Here is a 17,655-nt window from a genome sequence, read left to right as displayed (position 1 = left end):
AGAGAGAGAGAGAGAGAGAGAGAGAGAGAGAGAGAGAGAGAGAGAGAGAGAAAAGAAAGGGCTGTACTATATGGTATGTTTGCTAGTTTACTAAAGCACTGTTCTGTTTCTATGAAAGTATAGTATTCAGTTTACCTTAGTAATGGGCTGGTGTCTTTCTACGACAACAGAAGCCATTGGTGGGGCAAGGCTGTGACCTTGGCCTTGTACTGAGAATGGCATTGAGGTCGTGACCAATGAGCTTGGACCACCAGTCACTGGTTTCTTAGTCTTAACCTTATCTTTCCGCACACGACCTTTGACATGAGGCTGCCATGGAAAAAAAAATAAAACAAAGTTAGTTTCATGATACCAACATATGGACAATTCAATCTGTTATGTTCAAAAACTTTTAAATCACATGTCCTAGAAAGCTGTTGTTTAACGCACAGAAGACGTTTCCTTTTAAAACAGTTGACGTGGAAAATGTGGGTCCATCATTATCAACAATAGCATCTATAAAAATGCTGCTAAAAAAATAAAGGATCTAGTTTAGACATGCGTAGCCATTTGTTTCGTTCCACAAAAAATTTGCCAGAAATAGGTCGATCACTTTTTGGTCCAGATAATTTTTAGTTAGGTGACTGCTAAGACTGCTTGTGTTGTAAATTGCAGTGATTGTTTATATGAGAGGCAGCTTGGTGAAATCAGGCGCTCGTCAAAATAATGAAAGTGAAGAAACTGGTTTGGGAATTTTTATTGAAATTTTGTTTCGAGCTAAACACCTTCTATGTCCATTTAAGAAGCCATTTCAGTGTGAATTATATTGAAAAACGTTGATTAAAGGAACAAAAATGTAAATTGTCAAGTTTCCACAGACTCTGAGCCTTTGTAGAGAACCATAGTTTGGCGGCGATTTTTTCCATTAATTTTACCCCTGAAACCAGGCGACCTCAGCCTCATTCAATCGAAAATATCTCGACATGTACTCAGGATAAATGGGTTCTTCTTTCATCAATAGCAAGGCAAACGAACAAGCTTTAAAGCTATACCAAAAACTCCACATGCCCAAAAATTGATGAGCGCCGCCTGATTCCACTGCGCCATGACACATAAGGCGTCTCTTATTTTCTTATTCGTAAATTTGTTGAACATTGAATTTTATACCTTAAAAAAAAACATCATGACAAATAATCAAGGAGAGATAGACACTTGTACTTCAGCATGTTTATTGCTCTTGTGTTGTTCTTGGTTGTGTAAAATGGGCATTGCAGTTGATTAAATTGTTCAGATTTTATATAATTTTGAAAAAAAACCTCCAAACCTTAAGTCTTTGGTGCTTGTACATAGTAAAATCTACAATCTTCAGTCAGTTAATTTTACAAACACATATATGTCCCGACGCAGTGTCCTTTGATACTGCAAATTTAGTTATTTTGTGCCTTTGATCAACATTTTAAAGTAAAATCCACACTGAAGTGTGTTCCTAAATGGATAGAAAGTATTGTACCAAAAAAAAGAACATTCTGAAAAAATTGTCCAACAGCTAGAAAAACTCCAGTTTCCTTGATTACATTATTTTGATGAGCGTTCATTTCACCATGCTGATATGTCATAAGTACACATAAACATGCAAGCCCACAAAAAACTACTGCATAACTCCACACACAAATCTCTCACAAAAACTTCAGCAAATTTTTACTAGAACAGACAACTAAACTCTTGTTACTTGTTACAGTTTATAATAAAAACTTACCAGTGTACAATTAGATCAAATAGAGCCTGAAAGAAAACTCCTAACAATGACTAAATTTGGTCACAAAATTGATCAGGATCATTAGATTATTCACCAAGTACTTACCTGCTGTGAGGTGGCACCACCTGTGACAATCGGCAGTGACTGACTTTCAAGTCGGTCGCTGACCACATCTGATGCATGTGAGCTACCCAGTGTGGAAAACTTTCCGGATGGCATGTTTTTCTCTGGGTAGCCGTACTCCAAGTTTCCAGACAGTTCGTCTTTGTACTCACGCCTTGTGGCCCCAAGAGGCATTGAATCAAACCCAGAGCCCGGGACTTCCCTGCCACCTGTACCAGGGAGAGACAGAGAGTAGAGCATGAGATTATTCATTCAAAACCCTGGATTACGGATAGACAGAGAGTAGAATGTGATATTATTCATCCATAGTACGATCAATTTTTGTATAACAGCATGGGTCGGGGAACACAAGACAACAAGATAAAGAAAAATTAAATAGACTAATACGGAAAGCATGTAAAATTTCAACATCTACACTCCCCTACTTGCACTACAAAAAATTTATTTCGTCTTTTTAGACAACAAACATCCTTTGTTCCCTCAAATAAAAACATCAGTCAGAAGTAAAATACCTAGGCTTCTGATCTGTAACAAAGAAAGATATAGAAGGTCATTTTTACCATCATCTATCAAAATGCTTCCATCTTAACCATCTTGTATAAGTATACTTACGACCTTAGAGCATGCATCAAAATAACATTGAGTGAGTATCTAGCTTAAGATTATTATTGTTTATATTACTGCTCATTTATATTATGCATGTGATTGTAAGCTTACGTGTGTATGCATATGTGTGTGCGTGTGTGTACACGTGGTGAAACACCAAGCCAATGTGCCAGGATAAGATTTATCTTATCTTATCTTATAGTATGGATTATGGATAAACAGAGAGTAGAACCTGAGTTAATTCATTAATAGCTTGGATTGCGGATAGACAGAAAGGAGAATAAAATCACCCATGATGGGGACTGTGAAGAATTAGAGATAAAAATATTGTTATTCTTTCATAGCTTGAATAGCAAGAACAAACAGAGGAAATATGAGACTAATTCACTTATAGGGAGAAAAAAGAGTATTTTTTTCCTCACCAGCAACAGCTGCTCCAGCATCATCCGGAGAGAAAGCTGACATAGCTTCCATATTGAGAGCGCAGACACCTCGCATGAAAGCCTTTTTGACAGACTCAGCATATGCCTCTCGCTCCTGCTGCAAGCTTTGAACCTGTGCCTGTAGTTGACTCACTGTAGAATTGAGCTGGGGGACACATAGCAACAGTGCTGTTGATATCATCATCATCATTATCAAGTGTCAGATCTGCAACTAACATCGGCGATCATGGTTCTCCATTGATTTTTTTAGGCTTGGATCCTCTTAAAAAAGCTACATAATCCTGCTCTTTTCCTGACATCCACCTCTTTAAGCTATTATGCCTATTCAAGTGTCCCAGAAACTTTTTAGCTTTAGTAATTGTTAAAAGGCACTTACAACACAATAAGGTCACATAAGTGCTGAAGGTTAGAGGTGTTATAAGAAAGTATCACACACAAAAAAGAAGGAAGGGAGATAAAGACGATAGATGTTTGATAGGAAAGAAGAAGCAATCCACACCAGAGCACCCACCAACCACCCACTTCCCAGAAAACTACATATGTCTTTTCTTGATTGTTCTTACAAGTCAGCAGCTCACATGGGCTTCTTCAAGTACTGCCTGCTGACATATAAAGGGAGAAATGGACGTTGGTGTCAAACAAAAACAACACATTACGATCAACAGAGGAGACAGACATTGGTGTCCATCACAATGAGTCACAATCTAGGCCCTAGAGGTTTCTTCGGTTTCTTGTTTTTTGTTGCTTTCTTTTGACACGACATGTTACAACCTACAATAGAAATGGACACTGGTGTCTATCACAATGTGCCACAATCTACAGTAGAGATGTAAGTTGATTTCTCGCAACACAATATTTACAATCAGCAGTACAGTTTAGAATACTGTTATGAAAAGGAAGAGATAGATGTTGGTCTTTCATCCCACATGGCACAGAACACGATTCTACAGGGATTAAAGATTAAAGAAGAGACGGGCTTTCGTCCCCCTGCCTTTGAAGTCAACCCTAGGATAGGCTTTCGGTTAAAATGTTAACAATGAAGTCCTATTTTTTTGGTGACAACTAAGACCTTTTCTCTTCCACGATAGCTGATATTGCACTGAAAACAATCTTAAAAGGAGAAAACTATAGAAAATCCATTAAGTTGAAATCACTCAAGTTGGATTTTTTTTTTTAGCAAACTGCATACACACTGAAACGACTAATCTTTGGGAATCTTTTGTGTAATTTGCCATTTATGATATTAAAACCATTTATCTCTTTTTGCCTTTATTATCTTTGTTTTTTTCTGCAAATTGGCACCACACTGAAAACACTTACCATACCTCTGAATTTTTGTGCAAACTGAGATCACATTGAAACTATTTATTCCTGCTTTTTAAGATTTAATGAAAAGTGACTAGATGTTGAAACGGCTTGCCTTTAGCCATTCAAGAAAAGGGACAAAAAGAAAACAATTGAAAAAGAGGAGCTTTACCTCAGATATTTTCGCTTCATAGTCGCTGGTCAATTGTCTGCACACAGCTTGCGCCTGTTCTTGGCACTGCTTTTGCACTCGCGTTCGCCAGCGAGTTTGTACCTGGCCAAACCAGGCCTTGAGCACACGCTGCCTGAGTTGACGTTCATGGTGAAGGGAAGCAATCTTCTCCGTGAATTTCTGACAACACAAACAGGTAATTTTTCTGTGAACTTCTGACTATACAAACACTAAACTTTTTGAGAACTTTTGAGAATACTCAGGGAGGTCATCTTTATTGACCTCTTTTTCTGTCTCACTGACTAACCTCCCTTTTACCTTACGAGCTTCCTTTCCCCTCTCTTTCTCTCTACCTGCCCTCCCCCCTCTCTCACTCTCTCTCCCTCTTTCTCTCCGCCCTTTCTTTCTTTCTTTTTCTTTCTCTCTCTCTCTCTCTCTGTCTGTCTGTCTGTCTGTCTGTCTGTCTGTCTGTCTGTCTGTGTCTCTCTCTCTCTCTCTCTCTCTCTCTCTCTCTCTCTCTCTCTCTCTCTCTCACTTCTCTAACTAACTGACCACTCTTCGCACCCAACTAACCTCTCGTTCCCCATCTAAATGTTCTACTCTCCAGCGGAAGAAGCAGCCAGCCTGAGCCGTCTTGTCCCGCTGCTTGGCCAGGGCCTGGCTGAGGTTCTCCAGCAGGGAGTCTTTACGAGCCATGCTCTGCTCACAGGTGGCCACCAGGGCACACGCGCGATTCAGTTCTCTCTCCAGTCGCTGCTTCTCCGAGATCAGGCTGCGGAGGAGAAAAACCCACTTTCTTAACTTATGATACAAATCGCGACCTCAGAATTACAAAGTTCTACCCGACATTTTTGGCTGTTTTGAGTAAATAACACCATGACATTAGAAATCAAATGCTTTATCTGCTCTATCAAAATCGTCAGCTTGTTCTGAGTCATTATCAAGATATTAAAAGAATTGCATTCGAAAAAAGCTCCAAATATTGTGAAACTAAAAACTTTTTTACACAGATCTCTCAAAATTAGGTACAGAGCAGATAGAACTTAGTAATCCCGAGGTAGCAAAACTGCTAAAATTGCTTGCAATTTGAAGCCTAATCAGCATCTGTGGTGAAACGGTTAGGCGCTGTGTGGGAAGAATTTTTATCGAGTATATCAGTCTTGTGGTTACGTGGTACCTTTATCAGCCCAGGTTGGCCCTGACAGGCAGGGTTGAAGTGTAAAAATTTTTTTATGACCCAAAAAAATATAATAACAACTGAAGTTTGCACTTTTCCAGGAACATCAGTGCATGCTCCATTCCCCTGCATTTTCACTCTGTAAGTGACCAGTGATAAAATCACACTGGGAAAACTCAAACTGCATTAGACATCATTAAAAGACTTAACAAGAAAGAGGGGAAAAAACAAGAGAATTAGGAATAGAGAGTGAAAGGACATGAGACAGTGAGAGATGCATGTGCTTGAGCGCATACGTGCATATGTGTTATTGTGTGAGCAAACACAGAACAAAAAAAACAAAAAGAAGAAAACCCACTTCCCTCACTCCTTTCACCCCTCAATCAAAGATAGTAAATAACAAGATGGGCCACTCAGCCAAAAAAGTGTCCGCAGGAAGTATGCTCTTTGCTTCAGATGGCGCTGCAGTCTGTTTTGAAACTCTCTTTCGTTTTTCCAGAAGAAGAATAGGAATAGCACCTCCTTGCGTGCGCAGATCATCGACTGCTGTTCATCAGCAGTTCGGGTACGTTCAGTGCGGAGTTTTAGTTTTTTAAAAATTTTAATGACCTCTCGCCTTTCATTCTAAAGTCAAATTAAACGAAGAAAACCATCACCCTTTCCTCCGGAAGAGATTTTTTGTCAGCGTAACCATTTTAAAAAAGCGTTCTTCCGAAATTTATCCCAAAACTTGCTAGTTTCACTTTGATTTTTAAAAACTCAAGTAGGGTAACTCTGTTCGCAAAGAGTGCGCTTTTGTGAAGAGGGCGCCGCCAAATTTTGAGGACATTTTTTTAATTGGCTCAAAGAGAGAAGTGGCCCATCTTGTTATGTACTATCTTTGCCTCAATCCATTGGTGCAACTGGCCAAACGATAAGATAGAGGGAAAAACAAGACTAGGACAAGGGAAGTAAGAGTAGCGAAGCCAAGAGCTATAAGTGAGAGTGACTTACTCTTCCATCTCCTTCTCCTGCTTTTGTCTCTGGCTCTCTAGCAAGTGCACCGATGAGTCTCTCAACTCCGCCTGGAGGGAAAATTTTAAAAAATAGGTAATGTACAGTTGCAACATCGGTTTCAATTTTAGTGAGAGTTATATGGCACTTGCAATACATTTAGGTCATATAAGGGCTAAAGAATAGAGGTGTTACTAGATAGTAACATACAAATAAAAGAAGGAGGAGAGGAGAGATAAGGACGATAGATGTTTCATGGGAAAGAATGAACAAACCGCATTAGAGCACCCGCCAACCACTCACAGCAGCAGCCTGAGAAAAACATCACAAACAGCAGCAACAGTTTTAGACTATCATCACATACGGCAGCTACAATCTCAGCCACACGTAACGTAAAAGAGATAGTTGAAAGCTCATTCCAGTATGAAAACCCAAAGGAATTTCCCACAAAACTTTGAGCTTTCCGGCATAATATAAGAATAAAAATATGAATAATCATAATAATAATAATAACAATATGATAATAATAATAATAATAGTTGATCTTCACAAAGAGAAATTTGCAGCACCATGATAAATACATACATACACACATAATAAACACAATCTCACTCTCTCTCTCTCTCTCTTTCTCTCTGTCTCTCTCTCTTTCTCTCTGTCTCTCTCTCTCTCTCTCTCTCTCTCTCTCTCTCTCTCACTCTCTCTCCCTCACTCTCTCTCTCTCTCTCTCTCTCTCTCTCTCTCTCTCTCTCTCTCTCTCTCTCTCTCTCTCTCTCTCTCTCTCTGAATCTCTCTCTCACTTACATACAAAGACAAACACATACGAACAGTCATTGGATGGACATACAAGATAATAAAAATTAAAAATTATAATACAAATACAAAAAACAATAATAATATTAACAATTATAATAATAATAATAATAATAATAATAATAATAATAATAATAATAATAATAATAATAATAATAATAACCATCACGCAACAATAATGACAGTGACAACAGTGAAAATATCAAATACTTTTATCTACTTTCAGTTGGAGACATTGCAAACACTTTCTGTTCTTTTTATTCGAAAAAACCTCAAATAAGAGCAACCACCACAAACCTGTTTGTTTCTTGTGATTTGACTCAAACAATAAACAGCACTACAAACCACTGACCAAAATGTTAGCCTTCAGCGTGTCCAGCCACACATCCAATTTCTGGCCCATGGCAGCAACGGTTGGCTCAGTCGTGGAGATGTGTTGGTTCTCATATTTTTCTTCTGCGGACCCAGACACATGGCAATCAAATTTTAGATTTAGTAAGAGTTTTACAGCACTTGCTACACAAGTATGTTATATAGGTGCCTAGATTAGAGGTGTTACTAGAGGGTTACATACAAAGAAAAGAAGGTGTCCTGGAGAGATATGGACCATAGATGTTTGACACTAAAGAAGGAGCAAATCACACCAGGGCACCCATCGACCACTTACTTCTTTGTCAAAGGACATGAATTTAAGGTCACAAAAGTCAAGGGTAATCTAGGTCAAGAGTTACAAAGGTTCTAGGTAATTTAAGTCAGTGTCACATATCAAATTATAAGTCACAGGTGAAGAATGTGAAGATGTTTCAGAGGTCAAAGTCAAAGGGAACTCAGGTTATGTGGAGCCCACATCACAAGTGACAGAGACCATGGAGATGAGACGTTGAGATGAGAAGTCGAGATGAGAAGTGGTGGTAAACTTAAAAGTATGAAGTGCAAACAGAAAACTTTAAAACGTTTTCATATAACTTCACAAATACCAGGCACTAACCTGAAATAGTTTGCTGGTTGTGGCTACTATGAGCTTGTGTAGAAAACTCAGCAGGAGCCTTGAATGCCCCATGTTTGAGCCCGGTGCTGTCACCAGTACTGCCATTCTCATCTCTGGTATCCCTCGGAGTCTGGTCAGAGAACTCTTCATCTGGACAGACAGAAAAAAAAGTTTATGTACGACTTGATGTGTTGTAGGCTTTTTATCCCGAATGTTATCGTATGACTCTTGTAAGTGTGTGACCATATATGTAAGCATACTTACCTTGAGGTGTTGGCTTGCGACCCTGACTGTTAGCATACAACTGTGTGATTAAGTCTGTGACCCTATGTGGTAGTAAGGTCAAACCTTCTCCAACAGTCACTTGTCCAAGAGAATCACCTGTATAAACAACCACCTCCCACTTGCATTTTTAAAATAACATAATAACTCTGTCTAAGATGTCCACCTGTGTAAGACAACCGATTTTATTCTCTACATTTTGACTGTGTATGATTCACTGATAGAGTGTGACTTGAGGCAGTAGTGACCAAGTGTAATAGCGTGTAAGACTGTGTTAATCTATGACTGTGTTTCGTTAGAATGCAGCCCCATGTGTGACGAGTACTGTACTAACCAATGGAAGGGTGACTGACACTAAACTGACTAACACAAGACAGACATGTTTTCCACCAGACAAACATGACACTCAATGGTTCTGTTCTCACAAAAACTATACTGACAAACTCTGGACTAACAAAAATCACACTGACAGGCTGTGTACTGACTAACATGACACTGACAGACTGTGTACTGAGTAACATGACACTGACAGTCTGTGTACTGACAAAAAATTCACTGATAGACTCTACATAGACAAAAACTACGCTGACAGGCTCTGTACTGACAAACACTTTCCTGGGTGACACAATGTTTACAAAGATAGATGAGACAGATACGGTAGTCTGCGCCTAAAATCCCGGTGCTCGGAAGCAAGGAAATGCGGGATCTTAGGCAAACCGGGATCTTAACCGACGAACTCAGGGAAGAATATCTACGGTGACCCATGTTAAGGCTCACAATTGGTAAAATGATCTCCCTCCACTCTAAAATGAACTGACGTGACCCTTGGGTGGGTTTATCATCATGACACATGGCGAACAAAGAGTGGTTAACCTTGATGACCTATCACAGTGCAGAGTTGCATGAGGCGTGCCATTTCCACTTATTATCCTATCATGAGTCTCAAGATCTACGCTTATAATCCAGTTGCCCCTCCCCTTTCCCTGTCGAAAATTTGTAGCTTGCCCCCCCCCCCCCCCCCCGGACCCCCCAACCACCTTTTCGTTACACACCATTACATTGTGCACATACCAATTAAAATTCAGTCTGTCTTGCAAATTTGGGAGTAGGGACAACTGCTGCAATGGTTAGGGAAGAGCTCACAGTTCGATGTAATCCCATCTGGAGCGAACATGTAGGCCCTACCCACCCAGCGTGTGATGTAAGTTTAGGGGGAGAGTTCAGGTGTGAGTGCGATGCGTGAGGAAAACAAACGCGTCGGTCAGTTCACGCCCCGGTGTGATACCGTCTGTGGCAAACATTGCATCGCTACGTCAAGTTTTATAACGTGTATGAGATCACATTCACGATAGTGGCTGATCTTTGACGCGACATGCAGTTTATTGATCTCAACTTTTCACTCTTGGTTGATCGACTGTGCCGGCCCGGGTTTTTGTTCCGCAAATTATGATATGAAGAGTGAAATGCGGGATCTTAGCCGAATGTAGACCTTCAGAGTGAATCAGAGCGGGATCTTAGGGGGGACATCTGTATAGTAAAAATTATGTTTTCTTAAAACAGCGAACCCGTATCGTGAGCGGTGGGATCTTAGGTGGAGACTACTGTACTGTACCAACCAGCACTAGAATAGCCAGTGCTGAACTGCCAGCAAAAGCAATGATAACAATACATGAGCTGGTTTTTCTCTTACCTTGCAGAGGTCTAGGACTTGTCTGGTCAGGGGACTTATTAGCAGAGGTCAGAAGGAGTGAGTTGGTAGTCCCCAATGCTGTCTCCTTCTCTCCATCCACAAAAGAGGAACTGACCACATGCTTTAACAATTCTGAATACTCTTCCTGAGAAAGATAATGAATACACAATTCCCCATTCATAATATCATAATATCCAAAACATCAGTTTCGCTTACACTTCGAGCAAAACTTAAAACTACATCACATTCAAAATGACATGGTTCAGGACAACATTAAGACCAACTTGACACAAATGACACAATATTACAAATATTTATTAACTAAAATGACCTGAAACAGTATTTAAACAAGATCATCAAGGCTCAGTATTGAGTATTGATAAACACCACATTCAATTTGAGACAACATTCTCATGAAACACATCATAACACACATACACGTCGTCGTGTCACACAAAAACGAATACACAACAAGCACACAGATATTTACACAAACAACACACATTGCAGATGCACATAATAAACAGTATTTATTCACACACATTATTTTGTGTTAAGATGTAAGGTATTGTAAAATACAGTCGAACCACCCGTATAATACGGCCACCTGTACGAACGGCCACTCTCCATTACCCCCCTTGCGTTTTTTCAATATAAGTTAACTGTGTAAAACGATCACCTGTGCAACGCGGCCACCTTATTTTATCAGCCTACTGCCAAATTTATCAGCCTGAGGTGGCCAGGCGTGGTCTATACCTGCCTGATGCTTTGTCATAAATTTAAAATCGGCCCCTGGCTCTGTGGACGGGCCGTCATAATCCATTCGCCTGTTGTTATCGTTAGTCCCTCCAATGAAAGTTTACCCAAGTTGACCAATGGGAATTTTCAACAGCTGGGGAGGGAAGCATGTGATCCTTCATAACCCATAGAAGTCCATACACAAATCGTATGTGAGGTGACTAGTCACTGTTTTGCTTGCCTGTTACAAGTAACAACGGACGATGACGTGAACTTGCGACAGAAGCGTCGCTCCATCTCTGAGTGGTGGCGACCCAGTGTTTGTTTTACCATGGCCCTCGGTCTTCATCGTGTTACATTTGTTATTTTTACCCTTGTACAAAATCATAAAAAAGCAACTTTTACCACAAAAAAGCAAACCAACAAAACAACAACAAAACCTCTCTTCTTACAACCTTTCCACCCTCTTTTTTCAAAAGAAAAGAAAAGCCTTTTTAAATTCGCCTTAGAGCAGTCCTAAGCCTGAGATCTGCCCCGGTTTGGACCTAAGAAGGGAAAGATTTGCTTTCTTCATTTTGATCAGTTCTGCCTAAGATGGCCACCAGCTTTAAACGGCCTTTTTTCTCCTTGACAAAGGGTGTCTGTTTTACACAAGTTCGACTGCACACCTAGAATTAAATTGTACAGGAGTGTGTGCTATAGAAATTAGAAATGAAATCATTATTTTATCATTATATATAATTATACTTCAAACATTCACACAAAGACCCACAAACAAACACACACACAATGCATACACACAAACAGGGGTGTACCTGAAGTCTAGAGGACACAGAACTACCCGGGGAATCTGGAGGCAGATCCGGTGGGCTTAAAGTGTCTGCAGAAGTATCCTCCATACTCATGTTTCTGACTGCCAAATCTTTCACTTTGCAACTGGCGCTATCACACAGAAACCAAGTCACGCAAATTCACTGAGGAAATATGATGACGGCGACATAAAAATCAATTTTTAAATGTGACAGCCATAGTAGAGAGAGAGAGAGTGAGAGAGAGAGAGAGAGAGAGAGAGAGAGAGAGAGAGAGAGAGAGAGAGAGCGAGAGAGAGAGAGAGCTGAAATAACAATTCTAAAAATATCATGGATACAATATAAAATTGTAAGCCATGCTTTAAAGATTGGGGAAAAAAGTATTAAAAATATGAGTCACAAGTGGGCTGGGCATGCATTTATTAATGTATTTACATGAAGGCCGTCGTTATTCGGACTCGAGTCCGAATATGAAAAAATGATATTCGGACTCGGGTCCGGAAAAAAGGAAGTGTCTTCGTTCTATAGATCTAACGTTCAGTGCTTCCAATTTTCCGCCATTTTTTAGTTTCCCCCACACCTTATCTGCCGATCCAAAGCCCGCCGCCTCATTGATACGCCCCCCCCCCCCCCCCCCATGTTTCCCACTTTCTTTGTTGTAGAAAAAGGTAAAATTGAAGATTAGCAGACCACCTGGCACCTGCATATTATGAGCTGTGTAAAAAAAAAAAGACCGATTCGTTCAAATACACAAGCCTGTGTCATATCGATTGTTTACCAAGAAAAATTGTGTTGCTGTGTAGAGCTGAGCATACGGCAACTTTTGATTCCATAGACCAGCGCACAATTCATTACGTAGATCTACGTCAAGACTAGCTTATTATTGTAATAATGATCAGTTGCCGGGGGGAAAAAGACTGACGCGTATGCGACGTTCAAAGCCCGGACCGATAGTGCCCCCCCCCCCCCTCCCACCACCCTCCCCGACACGCACACAGCCACACGTGTGCAGGCCGCCCATCCGACCCCGACACACGCTAACGAGCCATCTTTAATTGCTTCTGATGACCTCTTGACAAATAAACATTTATTAGAAGTGCCCTAACTTTTCAGGCCGGCCTCAAATTCATCATAAGATTAAAACTCGGCTCCTGCACAAAACGCCTTTTTGCCCGAAGTGATCCCAGTCTCTACCCAGCCTGAGGCGAGTCACGAGTGAGGCAGGACAGGAAGCCGGATTCACGAGTCACAGGAAGTCGGAAGTGATGTCATGCTGGACAAGAATCAGAGTCCGAATAACATTTTTTCATATTCGGACTCGAGTCCGAAAAATCACTTCGTTACATGAAAATTGTCTTTGTTCTGATCTCTATGCATTAGACTTGAACCACAAATATAATCATGATGTAGATCTAGGCCTCAATGTACTCAGTGTACTTTTTCATTTTTACTTCTCAGGCTCAGGTGTCGAGAAGTAGGCCTATTTCAAGACTATAAAACAAAGACTAAACTAAGGGAAACGGTTGCCACACTAAACTACAGACTTTAATTTGAGACCAAATGAATCTTAATAAATTCTGTTAGGGGGCCCTGTTCGGAACCCAACCTATGACAATGAGATATATTATACTTGCGAGTGCGAGTGTACAATCACCGACAATCACATATGACAATGAACAAGTCCCAACTTGACAGACAGGGGTACTATTAAATTGTTTTGAAATCCAATATATATAGATCTAGATCTAGTCATTATTGCATATCACGACTGCACTTATACTATATATAGTTATTAAGATAAATAAAGTAACATATAATCAGATATCAGGCTTCCAATATAAACAAAATGTTTAAAATATACCATTAACTTGCACGTACACTTCTCGAAGGATTGAATATCGTTCTCAAGCCCACCATTTGTAAACAATACTTGAAGCAAAGAAAATCTGCCACATGATTGGTCGAAATTCTGAACCCTGAACACGATTGGCCTATGAGCTGCTAATGCGGAACTATATAATCTTTTAATATTAAAGATCTTCGACGCTTTGCCGGTAACAGCACACCACAGAATTCTACACTTATTTAAGTGTAGAATTCTGTGCAGCACACAATTTTCTCCCCGCTAGCCTAACTTCTTTCCATTATATTTCCTGCAAATTGATTTCGTGTTACCGCTGTGGCAATCTAAAGTGCTCTCACGCCAATTTATCTTTGTGTTCTCCCCCTCCCCCCCCCCTTTCTTATGTCCTTAGGTATTGGTTTCTTTTTATCTTCCACCGGGTGAATAATTGTACAGCCGTCTGGATCAGTGCAAATCACAATGAGCACTCCCAATCTGTCCAATACCGGTACCGGTAAAAGGAGATTAAAAGTAGTTCTAAGCTCCTTGTACCGGTACCAAAGATTCTTTACTACCAGTAGAGAATCTTTGTCGGTATTACAATTTCCATAATCTTGTCTTATCGTCTATTTTGAATGCAGCACGCGGCTTATACCACTCAATTAATGAACTCCAGCCTTTGTCTTGATGCTGAGATTCTTACATAAAAAAACAACAAACAAAACAAATGTAGAAAACTAAATAGACAACGGAAACTTCAAGAAAATGTTGAAACAAAACAGCAGAGAATCACCCCCCCCCCAAAAAAAAACAACCAACAACAACAAACAAACAAACAAACAAACAACAACAACAAACAAACAAACAACCAAACAGACCAATCCGCCCCATTAGGAACAATTCTTATTTCGGAAAAGGAATAGAGCTTTTAGTCGATAAAGCCATATTGCCAAATAAACTGAACTAGCAACTGCGTTTGTTGCATTTTTTTTTTGTCCAAAAGTTGCCACAAAAATGGCGAAAGTGGCCACAAAAGTTGCTCTTAAATTTTCAAGCTTTCAACTCTACGTGACGACGTATATAATATGACAATATGTTGATAGAGGTACATGTAACTTAATCTAAAGAACCAGAATTTCTTGTGCTCTATTTTAAGTATCCAGAATGTCATTTGTTGCCACACAGAGTGTAAAAACGTGAGAAAGAAAGGTTTCCCAACAGAATGAAATCAAAATTAGAACAGCACAAAAAACAACAACAACAACAAAAAAAAGATGAAAATAAAGGCGGGTGCCCACCTATCTGAAGATTGGCTGTTTTAACCCTAAACGTGTGTAATTTTTTTTTTTAAAGGATATTACATGTAAAATATGGAATCACACACAAGGGGCCTGCCAGCGTCAGTATTCGGGTTTTTTTTTTTCAAAAGTAAGGTTTCACGGCGCTCGCAACTGCCTAAGGTCATATGACCGCTTATTCGGTTTTGTTGGAGACACGCTCTAACATAAGACGATATATATATATATATATACATATATATATATATATATATACATATAGATAGATAGATAGATAGATAGATAGATAGATAGATAGATAGATATATAGATAGATAGATAGATAGATAGATAGATAGATAGATAGATAGATAGATAGATAGATAGATAGATAGATAGATAGATATAGATAGATAGATATAGATATAGATATAGATATCTTATAATAATAATAAAAAGGTAGGAACAAAATCAAATTAAATGACCTTACGTTATATAACCCCCCACCCCCCACCCCCCAAATGTTTTTTAAATAGCAAAAATAACACATCAAAACGAATAACAAGAAAAAAAAATAACACATCAACAACAAATTAAAAAGCAACAAAGAGGGAAAAATTAAAGAGAAACATCAATACAAAAAATATGTAATGTACTTATATTCTTCACATGAAAATAACAAATCAAGGCGGTGTTAACAAGTAAGTAAGAGACGAAGTGAAGCTGAAGTGAAAATACTTTCTTTCTAAAAGTAAAGAGGTTCGGTTTCTTTTTCTTTTGCTTTTGGTTTGTTTGTTCGTTGTTTTGTTTTGTTAGTTTATTGTTTTGGTTTTGCTTGTTGTTTTTTTTGGGGGGAGTTGACTTTTATTCCCCGACCGTGGGGGGGGGGGGGGGGGGCACGGTTCTTTTTTTTTTTTTTTTTTTTGAAAAACGCAAAATTTGCGGACCAGAAAATGCCAAAAATCGCGGCTGGTGGATCGCGGCCGCGACAAACGCAGATGCTAGATTGAAAATGTAGAATCGAAAAAAATCAGTCTGAGTGTCTGAGGTTCAAGTGCCTGCAGAATCCACCAGTGAGGAAGATAAAACTTGAAAATAGTACCCCTCGTCAACAACAGCTATAACATATTAGATCTAAGCTAAAATCGTGTATTAAATGAAGTTAATTCTTTGTACAAGGGCCAATAAATTCAAGATTGTCCAATCTGGACTAAGGCAAAACAACGGGGAACGTTTCTTCTTCTAGCAATCTATCTGTGCATCTATCTATGGCGCGTATAGTCTGGCGTTGACCAGATGACAATGACATGTGGTTACTAATTGAGGGAGGCATTGCGCTGCCAAGATCGAGCGAAATACTCGCAGCTAAAGGGATTTGAAAACAAAAACACCTCCACCACCACCACCAACAACATCTATGGCGCGTTTGCCACAACCGTGAATACATTCTTAGAGAAACAAAAGTTCCTACTCCTATCGTGTCCCGCTAAGACGGACCTGTTTGTTCGTTTGTTTGTTTGTTTTGTTGTATTTTGTAGTTGTTGTTTTTTTACAACCCTAGCAACTGCATCAGGTCATATGAGCGCGCGGGATACATTAAACATTTTCAGTTTGGTCGAACATTTTGAATTTTGCCCGGGTGGCGGCCAAAGCCTACTTTTGTCGATTTTAGACCACCAAGGCGACTTTAACGAGCGCACCTTGCACACGGGACCTCTGAGAAATCTCATCCAAGAAGTCTAGGTGTTAGATCTTACCAAGACCAGGGATGTGGCTGAAAGCAGTAAGAAAGAGCCAAGGAGTAGCAGCAGAAAGGCGGCAGAAAAAGTCAGAAGCCCAGAGGAGGGGGGCAAAGTAGGTGAGGGGGTAGGACAGGAAGTGGAAAAGAAAGCTGATGATTAGGTTATATTATAATACGGCTGAAATTGTGGGTTTAGACTGTTAATCCCCCCCCCCTCCCCACCCATTCTACGTGGAATGTAAGGAATGTTATAGAGGTCTTGTACAGATGTGACGATCGTTAGTTTACACAAAATTGTATCGTTTAGCGGGGGAGGGGGAGGTTTCTTCAAAGTATATTATATTTTTTAATTTCTGAAAACTGCGTTTTTTATTACTCTGGTTTTAAATTTCAATCATGCCAAAATGAAGAAAAGCTTCTATGGAGTTGGGAATATATAAAAACGTGCACAACGTCCAATAGTGTAATTGTGTCGCGTACGCGTATACATACTATCTACTGACTGTGAGTAGATGTTAAAAAGAAAGGAAAAAAAAAAGAAAGAAAAGAAAGCGACACCAGCAATTCAACTCAAGTGCAAAAAGGCACTGCTAAAGGAAGGAATTCCCATGACACTTAGCTCTCTTGCCCAACTCACACGGATCCTGGAACTACAGGATATCAAGACTCACGACAAAAACACGTTTTCTCCCAAGGCCGCTCTGAGAGAGGGTCTGGTTTCTTCGAAAACGAACCAGACGCTCAGATGATATGGCCTTGCCCTGACAGAGACGATAAACATAGGTCTGGAGCTACAGGTCACTTTTGTCAGCTGAGAGCATAAACACGTCATGTCAAGATGACTTATTCCTAACTGAGATCTCTCTCTCTCTCTCTCTCTCTCTCTCTCTCTCTCTCTCTCTCTCTCTCTCTCTCTCTCA

At 39.8% G+C, this 17,655-nt stretch overlaps 1 protein-coding gene across 3 annotated transcripts in view; it reads right to left on the bottom strand.

Annotated features, from left to right (window-relative positions):
• The window catches only part of LOC101855555 (centrosomal protein POC5), an 18,392-nt gene extending 4,548 nt beyond the window's left edge, over positions 1–13,844 (bottom strand). For 2 of the 3 annotated variants that reach the window (XM_005096288.3, XM_035969204.1), the window contains exons 1-11: positions 13,753–13,844; positions 11,881–12,039; positions 10,328–10,472; positions 8,356–8,505; positions 7,720–7,823; positions 6,555–6,625; positions 4,958–5,156; positions 4,385–4,564; positions 2,887–3,052; positions 1,841–2,067; positions 136–309 (exon numbers count right to left, since the gene is read on the bottom strand). In XM_005096288.3, coding sequence (XP_005096345.1) covers positions 136–309; positions 1,841–2,067; positions 2,887–3,052; positions 4,385–4,564; positions 4,958–5,156; positions 6,555–6,625; positions 7,720–7,823; positions 8,356–8,505; positions 10,328–10,472; positions 11,881–11,970 — 1,506 coding nt within the window. In that variant the 5' untranslated portion in view covers positions 11,971–12,039; positions 13,753–13,844. Of the gene's footprint in view, positions 1–135; positions 310–1,840; positions 2,068–2,886; positions 3,053–4,384; positions 4,565–4,957; positions 5,157–6,554; positions 6,626–7,719; positions 7,824–8,355; positions 8,506–10,327; positions 10,473–11,880; positions 12,040–13,735 lie in introns of all 3 variants that reach the window. The other variant, XM_005096289.3, reaches the window with a different exon arrangement.
• Between the last annotated feature and the right edge of the window lie 3,811 nt (positions 13,845–17,655).

This window comes from Aplysia californica, unplaced genomic scaffold (genome assembly GCF_000002075.1).
Source record: "Aplysia californica isolate F4 #8 unplaced genomic scaffold, AplCal3.0 scaffold00125, whole genome shotgun sequence".
NCBI classification, from domain to species: Eukaryota; Metazoa; Mollusca; class Gastropoda; order Aplysiida; family Aplysiidae; genus Aplysia; species Aplysia californica.
The sequence above is the reverse complement of the archived record's forward strand: the minus strand, read 5'-3'. Positions and strand labels throughout refer to the sequence as shown.